The 19,318-nt window shown below is 41.3% G+C and overlaps 2 protein-coding genes across 3 annotated transcripts in view; one reads left to right on the top strand and one right to left on the bottom strand.

Annotated features, from left to right (window-relative positions):
- The window catches only part of LRRTM3 (leucine rich repeat transmembrane neuronal 3), a 74,601-nt gene extending 61,359 nt beyond the window's left edge, over positions 1-13,242 (bottom strand). The window contains exons 1-2 of one of the 2 annotated variants that reach the window (XM_057377835.1): positions 12,850-13,242; positions 10,995-12,526 (exon numbers count right to left, since the gene is read on the bottom strand). In XM_057377835.1, the coding sequence (XP_057233818.1) occupies positions 10,995-12,526; positions 12,850-12,853 (1,536 nt within the window). In that variant the 5' untranslated portion in view covers positions 12,854-13,242. Of the gene's footprint in view, positions 1-10,994; positions 12,808-12,849 lie in introns of those variants that run through there. The other variant, XM_057377834.1, reaches the window with a different exon arrangement.
- Positions 1-19,318, top strand: part of CTNNA3 (catenin alpha 3) — a 335,868-nt gene that overhangs the window by 158,549 nt on the left and 158,001 nt on the right. The window lies entirely within an intron of this gene.

Here is a 19,318-nt window from a genome sequence, read left to right as displayed (position 1 = left end):
TGAAAACCAATCTATTTGGGAGAGATTAATTATTAACCTTAGGTAAATCTGTTTCCTTTTTGCAGTGTAGGGAAGTGTCTTGTCTGTCATATCCATACAGTAACCCAATAAAACATTGATACAAAAAATGCAATTCTCTGTAGCYAATCAGCATCCTGCTACAGCAAAGGCCATCATTTGAGATAGCTTTTGTTTTCTCATGCATAATAAATTTTGAGCATTATATTAATTTTCACTTGAAAGTGTTGGGATAGGGTTCCTGCAGAAGGTACAAATATTCCAGACTGCTTTATTTTTATATTTTTTCATAGTATTTGAGCATGAATCACTTCCCCTCATTTTACTTATTTGATCAATGAGTCTTCTCTACTGGGGGAAGCAATTTAAAACTATTGTGAWAATGTCTGTAATTTCTTTGTTCCTGGAAGTTCACTTGCTGCTGGAGGTGAGGTTGTAAACAAGGCTTTGAGGGGCATGACTTGGTAGGCTTGGTAAAAATTCAAGGGCATCTGGTACACCTAAGTGTAGCTCTTGGATTTTCTTCTTCTTTCTGTGAAATAGCTAATCAAGAGAGGAGAGGAGCTTAGACTGGAGGAAAGAAAGGGAGTGGACTGGGAGAGAGAAATCCGAAAAAGAAATAAAAATAATGATGTTTTTCCTTTCAATGAGAAGTAAGCCTGTTCTAGGGGTTTTCTGCAATAGGCAAATTCTCTTAATGACCCTCCTTAAGGTGATAGGCACAGAAAGAAAATCCTATAGTCTGTGACAAGGATGAAAATTCATAAATCCTGATGTTGCTAAACTGAAATTAAATTTGCAAGTTTCAGATAATAGGGATATATTCCTTTAACKCTCATGTCCTCCCCCATCCTCTGTATTTCATCTTTAGTTCTGCAAATCTCTTTCCAATGCCTTTCTGAGCTAATTCTAATAGGGGATCTTGCAAAATTCATTATAAAAATCCGTAAGCCCAGGCATGCTGTGCAGTCAGCCATTAGTGTTCATACTATTTGATGAATTAAAATGCTGGAAAGTTAAGGTAAAATACCATTCTGACAGTATCCCCCACTTCAGCCCTTTTCACCAGCTCTTCTGGGAGCCTCTGGCTCAGGGAAGAAGGGCATCCATCTCTCTTGGAATGCCTGTCAAACCCCAGATATGTACACAGGCAAATTTATAAGCAAACAAGATTATTTTGATATCTTTCTCTGCTGATCCTGGGGTGCTGACATGAATGTGGGACACTTTCAGTATATGAACYGGGTGGAAGTAATGAGTACTTGTAATCAATTCTCACTACAGAAGCTGCAGGAGCATTTTCTTTTCATCATCTCATTAACGACTTTGAGCCATTAACAGCTTAAAGTGCTGAGTAAGGATTTACTTTTAATTTAAGTCTTCTGTTCTTAGCTGACAAAATGTATTTTACACACTTGATGGATGTAATTAGCACGATGAGGCTTTAAAAGAAATTGGCTTGGTTAAATTTAGAACTTGCCATGTCAGTTTATACATGAAGCCAAAGCATACATATCGGTAGTTCTGTGGCTTTGGAAAAATGCATTTTATTAATGTTGCTGATATATAGATGTTTTTAATTTATGATACTGCTACAGTCCAAATCCAACATGCTTTCAGATTTGACAGTGCAATCCATTAYGTTATGATTCCAAATGATTTTATACTGCTCTTGCACATCAGAACTTACCATTCTGTGCTATGGCTACAGACAACTCTCCTTTGGATAGCAAGGAGTTGTGTATAGCTGCTTAAGCTCCTGTGCTTTACTAAGCTTTCAGAAAGCAGACCTCCATGAAAACTGCAGGATTTCATTCCATTAGACTGAGGGCAACTGCACTGCACTCACAGTCCCTCTTCCCTGCAACRTTACTGCTTTCAGCTCAGCCTGATTCAGTGTTCAGGATTCTCATTTAGAATGGGAATAGTTTTCCCTCATATTTTCTGTGATTGTGACTTGCTCACTCAGAAAAATGAAATGCTTATTTGTGCTGCTGTAGCAAAGGGGAGGAGATGTTGTCCGGTGTCACTTGTGCTTGAAGTAAATCTGTTCTATAATGAAGGACAAGTTTGTCTTGTAATTGGAGCTTCTGAACTCAGGTAATAATGTTGCTGGGTTTTGCTGCAGGCCCACATTTTGTATCAGTAATGTAACCTGGGAACTGTTGTTAAAGATGAATTAAAGTAGAGACAAGTAAACATTGAGCCCCCAAAGCAGAGAGCCGGTTTGTGCTGGGTACAGGAGCCTTAGGAGGAGCTGCAGAGCGGGGTTTGCATCCCTGGCTGGAGGGATCCTGTGCTGGAGGGATAGTAAATGTATGGCACCATGAGTCATGGCCCTAAGAGCACATGGGATGAATTTGTGAACTGGAATTGCTCGGATGTGCAGGGGATGTGTCTGGGYTGCTCAGGGTGTCTCAGGAGAAGCTGCCTGCTCTGCAGCAGTGTGAAGGGAGCTGCAGTGCTCTGAGGATATGACTCATATCACAGATGGCTGCAAGGCTAATGCTGTGATATCAGAGTGTTAGATTACGAGTAACACTGCACTGCTAACAAAACTCTGACGTGCTGGCACGGTTATTTGATGTTATTCTTCTTTGAAGAGGAAAAGACGATCCTTTGCTCATACTTTGGCTAAATACTTTTGTATGAGATTATTATGATATTACTAGTGAGGGATGTAGGGGTTAAACTCTTCTGGCTAAAACCCAGACTTGATAATGTGCAGCTTTTTTTTAAAGAGAACCATAGTTAGTTATTTTCTGGGGTGAGTTAATTGCAACTGCGTGCCAGGAATTGCCATCAGTCCTTTTTGTAGTGGGTCAGAAGGCTGTTCCCCAGGAAACACCCTTTCCAACATGCAGCATTACTGAGGTAGGTCTGCCCCATCTGCACCTCACTGAGCTACACTGCTCCCTTTTTTTTTTGCAAGAGAACTTGCAAAACTCTCTGGGAAGGTMATGTTTTAGAGAAGCTTCATGGATATGGCCAGAGCACCATGTAGACCCTTCAGTCTTGTTCAAATTTCCAATTCTGGGGAGAAATAGAAAGGAAATAATGTTCTGTCACAAAGGTTAAGTGCTTGACTGGTGCAAAAATGGGTGAGATTTGGGTGTTTGAATACCCATTTGCAGATTTGAAAACCTTTCCTGTAGTCTGTTTTAAAATAAACTGGATAATCTATAGCAGACTAAAAAAGAGTTACAACACACTAATTAAGATGAAGTCTGAAGTGTTTTTCTGTTTGACTCCAGTCTGCTTCTTGTAAACTGTGTTCCCTTTTTCTGCTTTTCTCACCTGCAGCTTTTGGCACAGGCCARGTAGATGCTTCTGCAGTGTTAACCAATGTGTTTTAACAAAGAAAAGCAAACAGGAGACAATGTGTATGCTAGACTAGACATTCTGAAGTGKGAATTTTTGGAACAAGGAATCCACTAATGATGGTTGTGTTTTCAGTGGCTCAGAGATTTGTATGATTAAAGTATTACTATTGCTTATTATCAACACTTGAGCAAAACATGTGCTCAGTCTTCCCAGCTCCTTCACCTACAGCTGCTTCTCATCTGGGCAGTGAAGGGAACAACTACCAAGGCAGCTGGGAGGGCCAGCTTTCACTGGAGATCTTGGTTTGTCCCTTTGAATGTTTGCTGAACCTCTCTTCCCCTGAGCTACAGCTGAACCAGGAAGGGGATGGAAATCTTATTACATTATTTTGGAGTCTCATTGTTAGTTTTACAGCCTTTGGGGAACTGGAAAATACAAATGCCCAAACTAATTACTGGAGACACTGGTTAGAGAACTGGTGTTCAGATATCCAGTAAGTTGTTCCTGACCATAAAGGGCACATGTAAGACCCAACAACACAACCAAGCATTTGCCATGAAGCACAGAATAAATGCCAGGAGCATATGCTCAGCTAGAATAATGTACATGTTACACATTAGCAGTATCTTATCATTCCTACAGGTGGTGTGAATAATTATCTAAGAGACAACAAAATAGCAAGATGGAATATGTATCGATTTTTTCCCACACCAGCTCAGTCCCAAAGCTTTGAAAAGAATGTCTTACATTATAAGAAGGCATTTTCTCCCTCTCATTTAGTAAGGTGTGAAATAAAAGAGAAAGTTTTTATTTGATAAGACAGTAGCAATTTTTTAAAAAATAGATGTTTGAAATACTTCTAAGAGATGCAGAAATATTTATTTGACATTACATTTTTATCTATTTATCTAAGATTTTGCATCTTTTAAATCAAGTTTTTAAAGTTGTGGAAAAGCTGAGTGACTCTAACTTTTTACTAGTGCTGTAAGCCACATGCAGTCCTTTCTGAATGTTTGTCTTTTCTCCATCTCTCAGTATAATTAGGGACATGAAGAGAAGTGCCCATGAAAATGCAGTATTTTCTTATGGTTAGTAAATCACACTATGGGATGGAGTGCCAATATAATCCATGGCAGGGGTAGGGGGTACTGCTGATTTCAGGTGAGAATAACTGATAAAGCTGAGTTCATGAGGGCACCTTCTGCAGGCTGCTGCCACTGTCACTGCAGTTAGGCTGCAATGCCTTCTTTTGGCATTGAGGAATTAGGATCCTGAGAGACTGACCTAGCTGGTTAGTGGGTTTGTTAGTTTGGGGAGGAAAAGSATTTGCACACAGAACTGAGCAGGTTATTTCCTCAGTGGTGTAGGGAAGCGCTAAACCTTGTAAAGCTTTTCTGTCCTGGATTGGTGCGAAAGTAGATGAGTAACTAATGTTTTATTTTCACATGTCTTAGCGATGGATTAGTAGAGTCTGGCTGTCACAAAACACTTGGCAAATTAGTGAGGTTAAGTGTAATTATGAAGTCATCCATGGTCTCAGTGCTGGTGTTGGACCCTTTCAGGCAGGGTGTAAGCTGTGACACATGGGCAGTGTGCTGATCARGAACACAGGAAGGGAATGCCTTTAGTGGTAAGGATGACTCATGGGAGGCATTTTTGGAGAACTCTTTCTCARGATTACATCTCCAATCACTCAGTGGCTTTTTAACAAACAAAAGAATTTGTGGGAAACAGCAACAAACTAAGTAGAGAATAGTATTTTGTTTTGTTAAAGAGTTTGGCTGATTTCAGTGATGAAGAGTCTTAAAATTGTGATTTTTCACATGAATATATAATATTTCCTGTAATAATCTCAGTAGGTCATTAAGCTCCTCAGGAAGAAGATAATAAATAGGAATTAACTGCCCTTCCGTCCCTTCTCAGAAAACAAGGCTTATTCTTACATTAGAATGCCAGTGCTGTGGTCATTATAGTATAACAGCATGAGCAAGGCAATAATTGGAGGGAGATGTGATTTCTATGATGGGTTGGTTGAATAAAAAGATACTGCCTACTTACAGTGTAAGGTCTTGTCTCATTCTTGTTTTTGTGATATTTGTGTTCATTCTAAATGAGGTTTGCAGATTCTCTGGTATGTAAAATGTTGGCCATCAGCTCACAGCTGATTGTTCCTTTCATTACTTTACAGCCTCCTTGCTGATCTGTTCATAGCTGTTGAGCTCAGTCTCCCTTTTACTTCTTTTGTGCCCTACTGTGTTCCGTTGCTGGGGATGCCAGGGAACAGTTTGGCTGTAACCCTGAGAATCACAGCACAACCCCATTGTGTCCCTCTCTGATGACTCCCCATTCCCAAAAGCCTCACTAGCAATGAAAATCCAGGCACCGGAGCATGGACTGACAGGTGACCTCCCAATACATTTTAAAACATCACAAGGTAGAAATACAAGTGTATTTCCTCCAGCCTGGAGTGAAGTGAGTTCTTGTGAATCTTCYTAGGGTCCATGAAATCTGACTGTTATCAACAGAGCTGTTATCCTGACTTCTTTGTCTTATCTCCTTCAATGTGGTTTAAAAACATGCTAGTATCACTGGAATAGAAACCTCATGTAGTTGCTGCAAAATGTACCAGAGGTTGCTGCAAACAACCTTTGCCCAAGCAAAAACACTGCAYATTCATGTCATCTGTTTCCCTTTGTGTGACTTTACTATTGTTTGTGAATTTACCTTCCCTCATTTGCTCCTTTTCTCTTTATATATTGTGTGTTTCTGAGAGGAAGCTCTCACTTTGACTTGCTCCCARGTGGTGAATTGCCCTTCCCTTTGATGTCTAATAATATCTGTCTAATAATAACTTTCTCTCATTATTGTAAAAATAAACAAAACAAAACAAAAAAAATCTGTAATCTTTTGTTGTTAGGCAGTAGAATGAGTTGTTTGTGGCCTGAGTTTATTTTCTAGCCTAGTAAAGTGGTGTTTTTTAAGTTTTAAGTTCTAACTCAGTGGTCACAAACTTGTTAGAGCTCCTACCCCTGCACACTTGTGCACTCCTTGCCTTTTGCTGGCAGTAGTGACTTACACACTGGATAGACCATTTCCTGCCAGCTTTCATCTACCCTTATTTTCTCCATGTATCCACTACATTCAGGTTATGGCTCCTCTGCACAGATCCAGCTGAGTACTTAGTATGCTGCAMGGGTTTGATACTTCTGCAATGTGATACAGAAGGTTGCTAAGTGAAAAGGAAAACACATCTCTGTGGGAACTGATACATGCAGGAGATACCTGTGATTAAGCTCCCTACCCACTGGATGTCACTATTGTTCCACAGAAATTCATCCATGGAATATTTATCTAGCGTTGAGTGGCTGACAGCAATGACCATTTGCTTGCAGCAAACTGAAAATTTCTAATTGTGTTTGCAGGAATACTGTACATTTATGTTCATTTTGCAATTGAATTTTATATCAAGGTTCACATTCCACAGCAATAAGAGAGCATTGCCAAGCCTTCAGCTGAGATGACTGTGGAAGTGCAGATAGTGAGTCATGAAAACCAGCCAGCAGAGAAGCTTGCAGTCATTATACTCAAGCCACTTGTTCTCATTATTATTCTCTTACTCTGCAGTTGCTGGAGGTAATCTCAACACAGTGAATGAACATTACCAGTCTCCTCAAATTTGCTTAGTACACTCGTTATATTCTTTTTCCAAAATGTGCATTCTGTGTGGTTTCTTACTCTGAAAYAGCACTTGAATATTCCAAGAGCTAGTCTCTGAGAGCCCAAGATCCACTGGCTAGGAAGATGTCTTGGTGTGAGGAGAGTGGATTACATTCCCAGTGCTCAACTGGTGTGTGATCAAACAAACTACCTCAAATCATGTCTATCTGCCATGATCTCTCTCTTCTCAACATCCCTTGCAAACAATTCATATTAAGAGATTGTTGAAAGGTGTTTCTACAGTGTCTCACAGAGAAAGTCCAAATTTCCTGTGAAATTGCTGGGGTGGTACAATAAAATGAAGCAGTCTGGTGATTTCACCTAACATTTGTCTTAACATTGTTTAAATGAATGTAGACTGCAAAACCAATGAAAATAACAATGTGTGTGGAAGAATCCTGCATTTTGTGGCTTGAAAAGCACTAGTCTTCCAGTGGTAGCCCCAGCACACTCAGGAAATGGAAYAGTAAATGATTAAAAATCCCAAAAACTCACAACAAAACAAACCSCAAACACCTTCAAAACCCATCGCTGCTCTCCTAAAATTGGAATMTGTAGGTGGTGTCATCTCCAGTAAGGGAGAGCCAGGTCATTGGCTCAGTCACATCTCCTTCCTCACCTTAGTGCCTGAAATGCCTGTGTGAAGGCTCACAGGTTTGTGAGAGCCATCACAGCTGCTGTGGCTCTTACTTKGACATCCTCTGAGGATTCCTTGGCATCACCCAAGCAAGGTTTTAACAGTTTTGTGAGACTGGYACCAAAATATCCAAAACCCAAGACCAAGTAGGATCAGGATTTTAGATATTAGAGAGAAGCAAAGGAGAAATTTCTTTGCTGGAACATCTGAGACTTCAGCACTTCATTTGGATTCAGGAGWAGGGCAGCCTTTTGCAGGGACTAAAAGTTGATCAGCTAAGACTGAGTCATTCCCACAAGATTGTTAGAATTTGTGACTCTGGTGGCCTTGCCACCCAAAACAAGTCACTTCCAGAATGTTTCATTTTACAGTTGTGAGGCTCAGTTTAGCTCAGTTTAGCTCAGTTTAGCTCAGTTTATGTGGATTTTGCCTAGATGAAAGCATGGGGTTCATAAAGTGTTTTAAAGTGCTGTGGACATGGTTTAAAAAAGCCATGGGCACTAAAGTGGCATTTAACACCTTGGCTCACAGGCCTGGGGCAATGAGTTCCAGAGAGTTACACTGGGGATGTGTTTTTGTAGTCAGACAGTGGCTTCATTACCAGTTATGATGGCAGCAGTYACACACTCACCAGTGTGTGCTGTGTGTTTGGGAATACCTGCACCTGTAGCTTTTCAGGCAATGAATTAATTAGTTGATCTGCATGAATATCAACATGCTGGATTTTTATTATATTTTTGTTATCCATCCATGATTAATAGCAGACTGGCCATATTTTATTTTTCATGCCTATATTTGAATATTTTTCAAAGGAAGCTGGTGAYGATTTTACAGATATGGCTTTCTGAAGGAGGTTGTGGACTGGTTCTTTCTCAGTATTGTTTAGAACAAGGCATTAAAGAAACATAAAAGGAACCATGTAAAGTCCAACTCAGTTAGTGACAACTCAYTCACAATCACAGTCCATTAAGAAATTTTAGAAGAATATTTTTGAATAACAAAAATTCTAAAGTAATAGTATGAAATTATCTTCTGATTGCAGTTAGCACTTCTAAAACTAAATATCAAAATTTTCTTTTTATACAYATTGATATATTTACATATGTAGACACACACGTGTGGGTGTGTATGTTTGTATGTATAGATGAACATCCATATGTTTTGGAYCAAATGTCTTTTGTTTTGGCTTTTGGCTGTGCCTAGTATTAGTCACCACTGCAGAGGKGAAAGCCTCTGGAAGTACAAGGATGGTTCTTAACATAAAGTTTATAGCAAACTCTAATCCTTCAGTACAGAGATAACCAAGACCTGCTGGTAGAAAACTGAATCCTATAGCACTAAGATAATTAAATGTGTATTGACTTTTTAATAGCAACTTCCAAGGTACAGCTCAGGTACAACTGTGCTGTGCTGCTGAAGTGTCTCAAGCACTTGTATTGTTAATGATGTGGGGTCCTTGTGCTCAGGAAAATGGGATCTCTGTTGCAGGGCTCAGTACAGTCTCAAGCTTCTACCCTCAGCTATTTCCTCATGACAGTCTTTAAAAATGAGAATGCTTTCTTTACACAAAAAAAACTCCCAATACAAACCCCGTCAAGTGTATTAGTTCTTTTAAGAGATGTTTCTAGCTTTGTTTTCATTGTATGGAGCATATTTCAAGGTGATTGTCTGTGATTGGTTTTTTTCCAGTAACAATTCAGGAGAATCTTCTGCTAAGGCTTTGCTTTTTCTAATCTGCTGCAGTGAAACTGCTTTGTAGAAACATTCCCTCCCAAGTGATTGAAGATGTACAGTTTGCTAAGACAAATCAAGATACAAAATAGAGATAATGAAATTACTGATTTGCTTCTATAAAGGTGCTGCTCTATTATTTCCTACCCTGCTGCCCTGATAATAAAAATCAGATGTATGTTTTATTTGCAAATATGGGGGATATTATATTCTTCTGCAATCAACAAAATACATCATTTTGGGAGAAGGGAGGCAGGGAATAGCTGGATTACAAATCTGTATTTTGCCCAGAACAACTGGTGTATGACTAGACATTAAAACTGAGTACCTGTGAATCCTGTAATGTCATTAGGGTTTTGGTGAGAGAGAAAAATAATTTGTCACTGATTTATGTAAGGATTTTTGGGTGCACTCCTCTCAGGTCAGTGAGTAACCAGTTTTCTCTGAAAGCTCTTTGCAGCTGTACTATGTCTAAAATGCAYAGTGTTTGGCATTTTAAATAAGGAAGCTTTATTTAGTTACTAGACAGACACTGTGCAAAACATAACACACAACCTTAGCAWGCCTAACCCAGCAAATAAACAGAAATAGAAGAAAATTACAGATTTTAATGGTTTCCTCAGCTACATTAATGCCTTTGACAGCCTTGAAAAGAGAATTCCTAATGAGAGCTGAAACAAATGTGTGCAGGAAGTGGTCTTGCTTTTGCTGCTGCACATTTGAGTTCCTCTAATTGCATCAATAAGGAATTTCTGCTCCTCATCTAATGAATGCCTTTTGACTACTTTCTGAAAGGCAACTGGATGTAGGGATAAACACTGGCACCTTTTGTATGAAGTCACATAAACAGGTTTCAATTGCTAGTTATCAGCCCTAGAAATGCTGTGTTATAATGCAGTACAGTAAATGCCCCTGTACCTTTTTATTTTTAATATTTTATTAAGCCTAGGTTTCCCTCTGCTTTGCTTCTGGTGTGATACCTCATGTGCTAAGGGGGCTTTTTAGTCTCTCTTGTGYTGGGCAGCAATCAGGCATTTTTTCAGAGCTATTCCTGCACCATCTCTCTCCTCAGACAACTCAGAATTCATATGATGCYACAGTACCTGTGTCTCTACTTTGTTTTGGGTTCAAAAAGTGAGTTTTAGAGCGAGGAYTGGGCTTGGGGAGGCAGAGGGGAACACACACTGAGTTTGATTTTTTTTTTTTTTTCATTGTTGTCATTTTTTTCTCTAAACAGAGGCACAGTTGGTGCAGGTGCAGTGGATTACTTATGAAAGAAGTTTTCTATTTAAAAACAAGAGAGACTTTAATGAAATCAGTAGAAGGTTTGTACAATAGGTATTGTATTAAACCAGAGCTCAGGCTTCACATTGATTGCGGTATTTAAATTTCAATGAGTTGATTATGTATGAGAGTAAAATGACCAGTATTATGAATGTACAAAAAAGAGACATGGAAGAGCTGTGCCAGAAAAGTGAGAAAAACGTTCCCTTTATAGTCCCTAGAGTTCAATAAAGCACCACTATTTCCCAGCTTTTAAAAGCTCTTTTATCACAATGGTTCATACCTCGCATTCCCTGGAGCCTGATTTGTTATACGTGCAGGGTCCTGTTCCATTCAGCAGCATCTCACTGGTTTCAGTGTTGGTGGGTTTGTAATCTACATAAAATTCCTGTGTGCTTGGAGTCATTTGCTTCAGCGACTGTCTTTTCTTTTTCCTGTGCCTTCGCATGAGAGAGCGCTGCTGCAGCTGCTTCATGCTGGCAGGGTAACGCTTCCATGACACATAGATCACCAGCAGGATCACCAGCACAGACAGGAAAAGAGCCACGCTGCCTGCTATGATTTTATGGAAGGAGATGTGTTCCGTGTCGTGCTCGGGCTCGGAGCTCGATTCGGTGGCTCCGATGGTTGGGGGCAGAGGGGGCTTGCTGTCATGTTTAGGCCTGGTGAGTTTTGGTTTAAAYGTTGGCTTTGGGAGAGCTCGTGCTAGTTCAAACCTTTCCGTGGTACTCTTGCCACAGATGCTGTAGTTTTTCACTGCATCAATAACATTCACCCCTTGCAGCTCTTTGGGGCTGGCACAAATAATTGTATTTTCCCTCAGCCCTTTAAAACTTTTAAGCCAGTTTACCAGAGAGCAAATGTTTCTGCTGCATTCCCATATATTCCCAGCAAGGCTGATGTCATTGAGAGATATCCAAGAATCCAAAATTTCTTGACCAATAAATGTGAGCTTGTTTGAATCCAGGTTGAGGCGCTGTAAATTGGGCACACACTGAAAAACACTAGGTCCACTGAAAGCTTCTATTTCATTGCCAGATAAATCAAGTCTTTGTAACGAGCTCCAGGTCCAGGACATAGTTTGTCCTATCACACTGATTTTATTCCATTGTAAATAAAGATTCTGAAGGCTGACTAGCCTTGGAAAAAGTGCCAGGTTGAGCTTAGAAAATTGATTGTGCTCCAGGTGAAGCTCTTTCAGTCTGATCATACCTGCAAAGACATTCCTTGCTAAACTTCGGATGCGATTATAACCCAGGTCCAACAGTTCAAGGTTCCTACAATCTTGAAATATTCGAACAGGGATGTTTCTTAGGGAATTGGACCGCAAATGTAAACTCAGCAGCTTCCTTAAGCCCCTGAACTGTTCAGATCCCAGAGACTGCAGCTGATTGTATGACAGATCCAAATTCCGGAGATTTGTCACAGGTCTGAAGGTATTATTAAGAAAATAGGAGATTCTGTTKGAACTCAAGATCAACTCTTTTAGTCTGCGTATTCCACTGAAAGCATTTTCGTCAATATTGCTGATGTGGTTATGGTCTAAATAGAGCCAGGTGAGTTGATTAAGACCTTTAAATTGATTGTATTTTAGTTTTTGGAGGCTGTTATATCGAAGGGACAAACCTAAACAACCAGCAGATATACTTGAGGGAATCTCCTGCAATTTCTGAGATTCACAATATACCATTTTGCCTTCACACCTACAGCCCTTAGGGCATCCTCGTTCAGCAGAAGAAAGCATTGTCAGTAATACAGTAGGGGCTATTACCAGAGCTACAGCTGATCCGCTCAGTAGCCTAATTACATTGAAACCTGGAAATAAAAACAACTTAGAAAAGTTATCCCCCCACACATCAGTCATTTCTTTCAATCATGCTAAAATCTTTTACTTCAACAATCATTTACAAAGCCCTAGCTCGACTTGATTACTTTTCACATTTTTTTTACTCAGCTATTTTTTTTTTCTTAAGAATACCTTGATATAAGTACTGAAAAACAGTTGGGTAAAAGGTGTAATCCCTAAGCCATTTAAGTATAATAACAAATCACATCAAGGTAAGTCTATGGAGTAATTAAAGCACAGACTATTCAATAACTATGAACTATAAATTAAAAAGATAACATGAAAAACATACCCATCCTTTGTGATGTTCTAAGGTCGTCCTTAGGTCTTTTGTTTTTTGCTTAGTGTGCCACAAGCATGGCAGCCCCTGTCAGCTGCACTGTAGTGAGTCAGGGCTCGCTGACACCCAGGAAGAAAAATTGGACCCCTTGGGAGATGGACCGATTTTGGAACATTATTCTTTGCCAGCCGTGCAGAACACTCCAAGAATAAATCAATCCCAACACAGCATTCGCAGCAAAACGTCAAATTCTTCCTAGGTAATAGGATCTTCATGGATATTACGGTTTTGCATCTTTCTAGTTAGGAACCTGGCTTTTAAAACGTTGCTTTRTAGCAGAGCATGTTGGTCGGTGCTGCCCGCAGCGCTCAGCTCTGGGAGCTGCCACCCCTGTATTCCATGGGCCCGCGGCTCGCTGGCTGCGCTGCCGGCCGGGCGCGGCAGGTGCGGGGAGCCCGGCCCGGGACGCGGCTCCGGCGCTGCCGCGCTCGCATGCCGAGAGCTCCGTCCGACTGTGGCGGGCTGGCGGCGGGCGCAGCCTTATGTAAAGCTGCCCCCAGCGGCAGCGGCACCGCGGGCATGTGCAGTGCCTGCCTTCCCTTGCAAATGAGCGAGCTCTCGGRGGAGAGCGGGCGCTGCTACCGCCGCTGCGAGCTGCGCAGTGGGCACTGCCGTGTGCGCTGCCGAGGGGTGCCGGACTATCCCGACCCTCTCTGCGTGCTGCCAGAGCTGCTCTGCATCCCTCAGCCTAACAGCTCAGCGCCGGCTGCCGGGACTTTCGTCTCAAGGGCTGACGTGACATTTGTAGGACATAGATACAAAATCTTGGTCCGAAGGAATTTTTTTTTTTTTTTTTTTTTTTTTTTTTTTTTTTTACTGCATTAGACATGTGTTCACATAACCTTTTTGCAATCACTCGCCATTTTCCAGTGAAGTATCAGCCCTCTCAGTGTGTCTCTTACCACGTGCTTTAGTGTGGACACTATATTTTACACAATGAAAAATGTTTTGGAGCTGACATCTTGCCTTTTTGCTTTCTTCTTCTCTGTTAAAAGGCACAGTGCCAGGAGGTTAGAAGAAAGTACTGTGCTCATTTATTTCCCAACTTGCTGTCACTTTGTTCCACAACACTAACACTCCAACCACAAGTTTCCAGAACGTTTACAAGACAGCAACTAAGCAGCTTGGTGTAGTACCTTAATGAGGTGAATTGTTTTTACTGTAACTGAGGACATGGACAGGATTTTATGTGAAGGTGCACTATACTGAGCTTTTTATATGTGTGATGCTGGACAGTCCTCATGCATCACCTAAAGAGCTGCCTTGTCTTTCCTTAGTCTTCCTTTCTGCCCTGTGCACTGTAGGGAAAGAACAAATCCTCTCATCTGGGCAGAGCAAGGGTAAGATGGTGTTACWGCAAATACACCACACCAATCTTCCTTTACCAAGAAATACATGATCACAGATGATGTGGGGAAGTGGGAAATCCTCGCTCTTTGTCATGCCAGAATGGGCAGGAGGCTGAAGGGAAGTTTGCTGCTGCTGGAAAGAGGAGTGCAGAGTGCAGTCCTCAAATGCAACCAGACGGTGCCGAGATCTACTGTGCCTTTCTGGGGCAGAATCCTTACCCTTGGAATAATGTGTTCTGACTTTTATTATTCACTGCTGTGAAAACAGAGTAACTTAAAATRAGGTGAAACCTAAAATATTCCAGGCATTAAAATGACACCTTTGCTAGTACTTAGGGTGTGAATGACCAGACTTGCAGTAATCCCACTAGTAATAATGCACCAAACTGGAGACCCCAAATGAGGAGCACAGTCACTCCTGACGAACAACTACGAATGAACATCTTTCATGTCAGAAATACATTCCTGCATCAAGGCACATTCTGTGAAAATTCTTCCCATTGGGTCAGAGTGGTGGAGAAAGAAGGGGTTAATTGCTCCATTAATCTCTGTCAGTGTCACCATCTCCTATTCTCTGCTKCAGCTTGTTTGGGGCTCTGCAGTCYGGTCTGTAGGGTCGAGGAGGCAGCAACAAACTGCAGAGTGCACTGGGAACTGAGCTGTTCTGCTGACAGCGGTGTCACGTGCCAGTCTGGTGTCCTGGTACAGGCTTTCCATCACTGCCTTGGGGTGTCTCTGTTCCTGATGGAGCAGGAAGAAGACAGTTCAGACCTTTGCTAAGTCAATTCATCTTTTGGAACTGCTGCTCTTCCTCCRTTGACAGTAGATGTCTGAGAGAGGGAAACTCTTTATTGAAATGACTCTTTTAGGTTCCAAACCTTAAGTGGCCTGAAATTAGGCCTGAATCTTCACCTAGTTCAAACACAGCATGTAAAGCTTTCAATAACAGCCAAATCTTTCTGCTGAAGAATTGGTGCTACTTAGTGTACAGCTGGCACTGAGCCTTCTTCCCAAACTTTGCRTGTTCTGTGGCTTTTTCTCTTTATGTTTCTCTCCCTCCTCTGCCTTGGTATGGAGTTAACAAGTAACTTCTTGGCCACCATGAGTCAGCAGAGCTTCAGAAGATTTCCTAGGSTTTTAATAATTGCCAATATCCTGGACTAATAAGAGGGAACAGCCACTCTTTTACCAAGAGTTATTTTCATTTTTCTGAAAGGGGTGAGACATCAAGAGATGAACAGAGAGAGCATCAAATCTATGTTAATGGATTGCCAAATTGAATTTTCTTTACTGAGATCCTTTTTGAATTACACAAGCAGGAAAAGTGCCAGAGTCTGATAAACAGTTTTTAAAATTACATTTCTGTATCTTTATGCAGCCAAATAAGTTCTCCTCCAGTCGTGGAAATAAAGCTGCTCCCAGTGTGAAACATTTCCCAGTATGAAACATTTCTAATAAAGTTTCAGACCAATTTTGACCATGTAAACTATGAAAAACAGAGAATTAAGTTACAGCTGTGCTTTACATAAGAAGATACCTTCGCCTTGTATCAGCTACACCTTGTCTGTCGCTGCAATCCCACTGTGTAACCAACCCAAGGAACCTGGAAACAAGACCTTGAGGCCCAAGTGATTAGCTTCTCCTATGGATAAGCTATGGATAGTTTCCATTAGAACTAATCCCATAACTTCTGAGTGCCCAAAATCCTGGAGTTTGCTGACACCTTGATGTGAATGTAACTTGCACTCTCTGAGGTCCTGGGCTGTCATTCTGCAGGATTTGCTGTAGGCACAGGGTGTTGTAAGCTCACCTTTCTATCATTGCTAGGCAGCCTCCTGCCCTGGAACAGCAGTCTGCAGTCATAAGCAGGAAGGAGAAAGTGCAAGTGACAAAAGTGACTTCATGCCAACTGAACATTAGTGATCAGGGAAAGGAAAGGTTATTCCATCTGCCTATGAGAACAGTGTTTTAGCCAATTCTGCAAAGAAAAACCTTTTAAAATATTTTATTTTTGTAGTCTTGAACACAGTCTGTATTTTGGGATTTCAGCCTTACACAGAAACTGAGATACCACAGAACCTGGAGATGCTTATAAGTTTTGAGTTTTATGGCTGTATGATTACTCAGATTTTTTTTTTCCTGGGCTGCTTCTGCAGGGGAAATGGCATGGATGAGGAAATACATTGGCAAATGTATTACTAGATATGCCTTAACATTTCTCAGATGAAAATAAATGTGTTGGGCAGAGCCTGCGATGAACACATAGTTTACTTTATCTACATGACAGAGAAATTCAAAGTTGTTTGGAAATTGTGCACTATCCCAAGATAGTGATGGTCCAGATGATTCTTTTGGTGCTAAACTTTCAGTAGGTTTTATATCTGGATATTGTTCTAGATTGATTTCACTGCTAACTGATTTTGCAGTAATTTGCGTCAATTGAACTTCATGTTTGATTTTGGTTTTACTTATGAAGTTAAATTCTACTGTGTTTTCTTTTTCCATTCATTCTGGCTGAGTTCTCTGCACCTAGCTGCAACTTCCCTATGGAAAGCTTAGTATGAACTGCAGCCAAAATAGTAAATGGTGAAACAAAAGGTGGCATTCACTGTAAAAGCCTATTCCTCGTCAGAGCTGGTTTGGAATTGAAACATTTCACAGAGAAAAGGGGAAACAACAAATTGGGCRTTTTTCAGGGTTATGAGAAGCCACCTCTAATGGCTGGGTACATCTGTTGGTACATTTGAAATACAAAATTTATACTAAGTACATTTGAAGAGGCGGGTGACAGAATTACCAGGCTGCRGTAGAACAGGGGTGAGGGGGCCGGGAAGGGATGCAAATTTTCCAGAATGTAAGAAACCATGTGCKAGTGGGATTCCATGCAAATCAATCAAAAGCCTTCCATCACATGGTTCACCGTAGCCTTCCTCAGGGTATTTCATGCTTACTCTTTATGATCCATTTAATGATGTTGTTACGGAAAACAAAAAAATAAAAAAATTCTCTTACTCCCATGAGAAATGCATTCAGGAATGCAGTCTGAGTTTTTCTAGACATAGTACATTACATTCATAGTGCCCAGACTTTGGAACACAGACCAAAACCGAGCTTTTCTAGACACAGTGCATTATGTTCATAGATCCCAGAATCCCAGACTTTGGAATCAGACCAGAAGAGAATAAAGCATTTTTCTGCTCACAGACAGAGCTCCTGGGTCGGGGAGTGCCTTTATCTGTGAATCACACATCCCTTTGGGGAGCTGTAGTTAGGAAGTGCCGCGCTGTGTTCTTTTTGGGTTTATGAAGTGACACCGTGTGTCATTTCCTTGACTTTATTTCCCTATAAAGAAGCCAGGAGTCAGCTGGGTTAGCAGTAGTAGCTTGCTCTAAATGGTACTGTAGTGTGCTATCACTGTATCGTTAAGAGAGATAAGTCTAATAAAATGTGTTTGCAATTTTTGAGCTGGTGATTAAATGAACCTGCTGTTCCATGAGGATCAGATTAGAGCTGGGGGCGTATAACTCCCAGTGTAAATATCAGAGTGTGGGAAGGCAGAGGGAAACTCAGGATGCAGCATTTGCTGAAGGCAGACATAAGGGAAGGGTTGTATGGGAAAGCCAGGTTCAAGGAACCCGCAGGCAAGGGAAATYGAGGCAACAGAAAATGGTCTGAAGAAGTAAGAAGAGAAAATTGAGAGTAGGGAGGATCTTATCTCAGGATCTTATCCCTGTACTGTCATAAGGGACCGTGGTGCCACATGGTAGTGAGGGAGATGAATAAATGAAAATACTCCCTTGCTCTTCTGCTAGGAACACTTAGCTTAGCAAGGCCTCCCCCAGCCTCTGTGAGGGTGAAGGGATCCCATGTTATACACTCGGAGAAGCTGAAAGAGAATAGGAGCTTTCCCCCTRTCTGGGAGTCAGTGCCCCCTATAATGTGGGATTGCTTGCAGAGGACACCAGGGACACATCTGTCAGTGTGTTTGTGCCCAGAGGGTCTCCTCAGGGCCTTGTCAAAAGGCCACTCAGGCTATCACTTTCCTTACACACAGTTACACACTGCTGGATAAGGAAGCTTTTCCAGTTGGACACTTCTGTTTAAATCTTGGCATTGWGGACAGGTCACAGGGGCCTCTGCACTGTCCCAGTGGAGGTGAGGCTGCACACAAACACAGATCCAATTCCTGGGTTTTCTTGGGCCGGGTCATAAGTCCTTTATCCTTAATGAGGCATTGGACACACAACTGTTCCCTGCTTGGCTTTTTGACCTAGAATTTTGAAGCTGTTTGAGGGCAAGCAGCCTCTGCTTTAGTCTCATCCTCCAGACACAACATGAGATGCAAAGCTATTATTTTACTTACTCTCTGAAATTGATAGGACCACTTGAGTTTCACTGGATTTAGTGTTGATCCATTCAGGATTATCCTCCAGCATCTTCCTGAAAAGTTAATAYGAGTAGAAGCAGCAGAAGGTAAATGATCATCACTGAAGTAAAAATTAATTACATCTTCCACATAGCGCTAGCTCCAACCTGCAGAGCATGAAYGGTCCCCATCATAAGTGCCCTGGAGATGTGTAGGGGTGAAATGCAAGCAAGTGTTGGTGGTCTCTAGAGATTAGGTTAGAACAAACCCAGGCTTGTTGCAAATGCTTCCTACCCTTACACGGACCAGGATCCCATTGCTGGAAGAATGCCTCCTGTCTGATTGTCCAGACAGCACTTCCAGGGTTTGTGTGGCCTGAGTACTTAGGTGTCACCATGTAATGTGCTTGTCTGGGAAGAGYGATTTTTCTCTGTCTTGGTTTAAAAGACAAATACCTGCCAAGAAAGGTGGACACCTTCCTGGAATGTAAAGATGATCCCTTCCTCCAAATTATTGTGACTTCAACGATGATGTGGCTTCCAGGAAAAAATATGGGAAAAGGAGTARCAGTTCTTTACCAGAATATGTAATCTAGGTAACAAGACAGAACAAAGAACACAAGGAAAAACCTCCCCCCAGTAACAGACTTTTCCCACCCGCTAAAACGTTCCCCTTTGGTGTAGTGAGGAGCACAACCGGCAGGGGG

The sequence above is a fragment of the Malurus melanocephalus genome, unplaced genomic scaffold, assembly GCF_030028575.1.
Source record: "Malurus melanocephalus ecotype Western Australia unplaced genomic scaffold, MMel_1.1 scaffold_327, whole genome shotgun sequence".
Taxonomy (NCBI): Eukaryota; Metazoa; Chordata; class Aves; order Passeriformes; family Maluridae; genus Malurus; species Malurus melanocephalus.
This window is presented reverse-complemented; position numbering and strand designations above follow the sequence as displayed.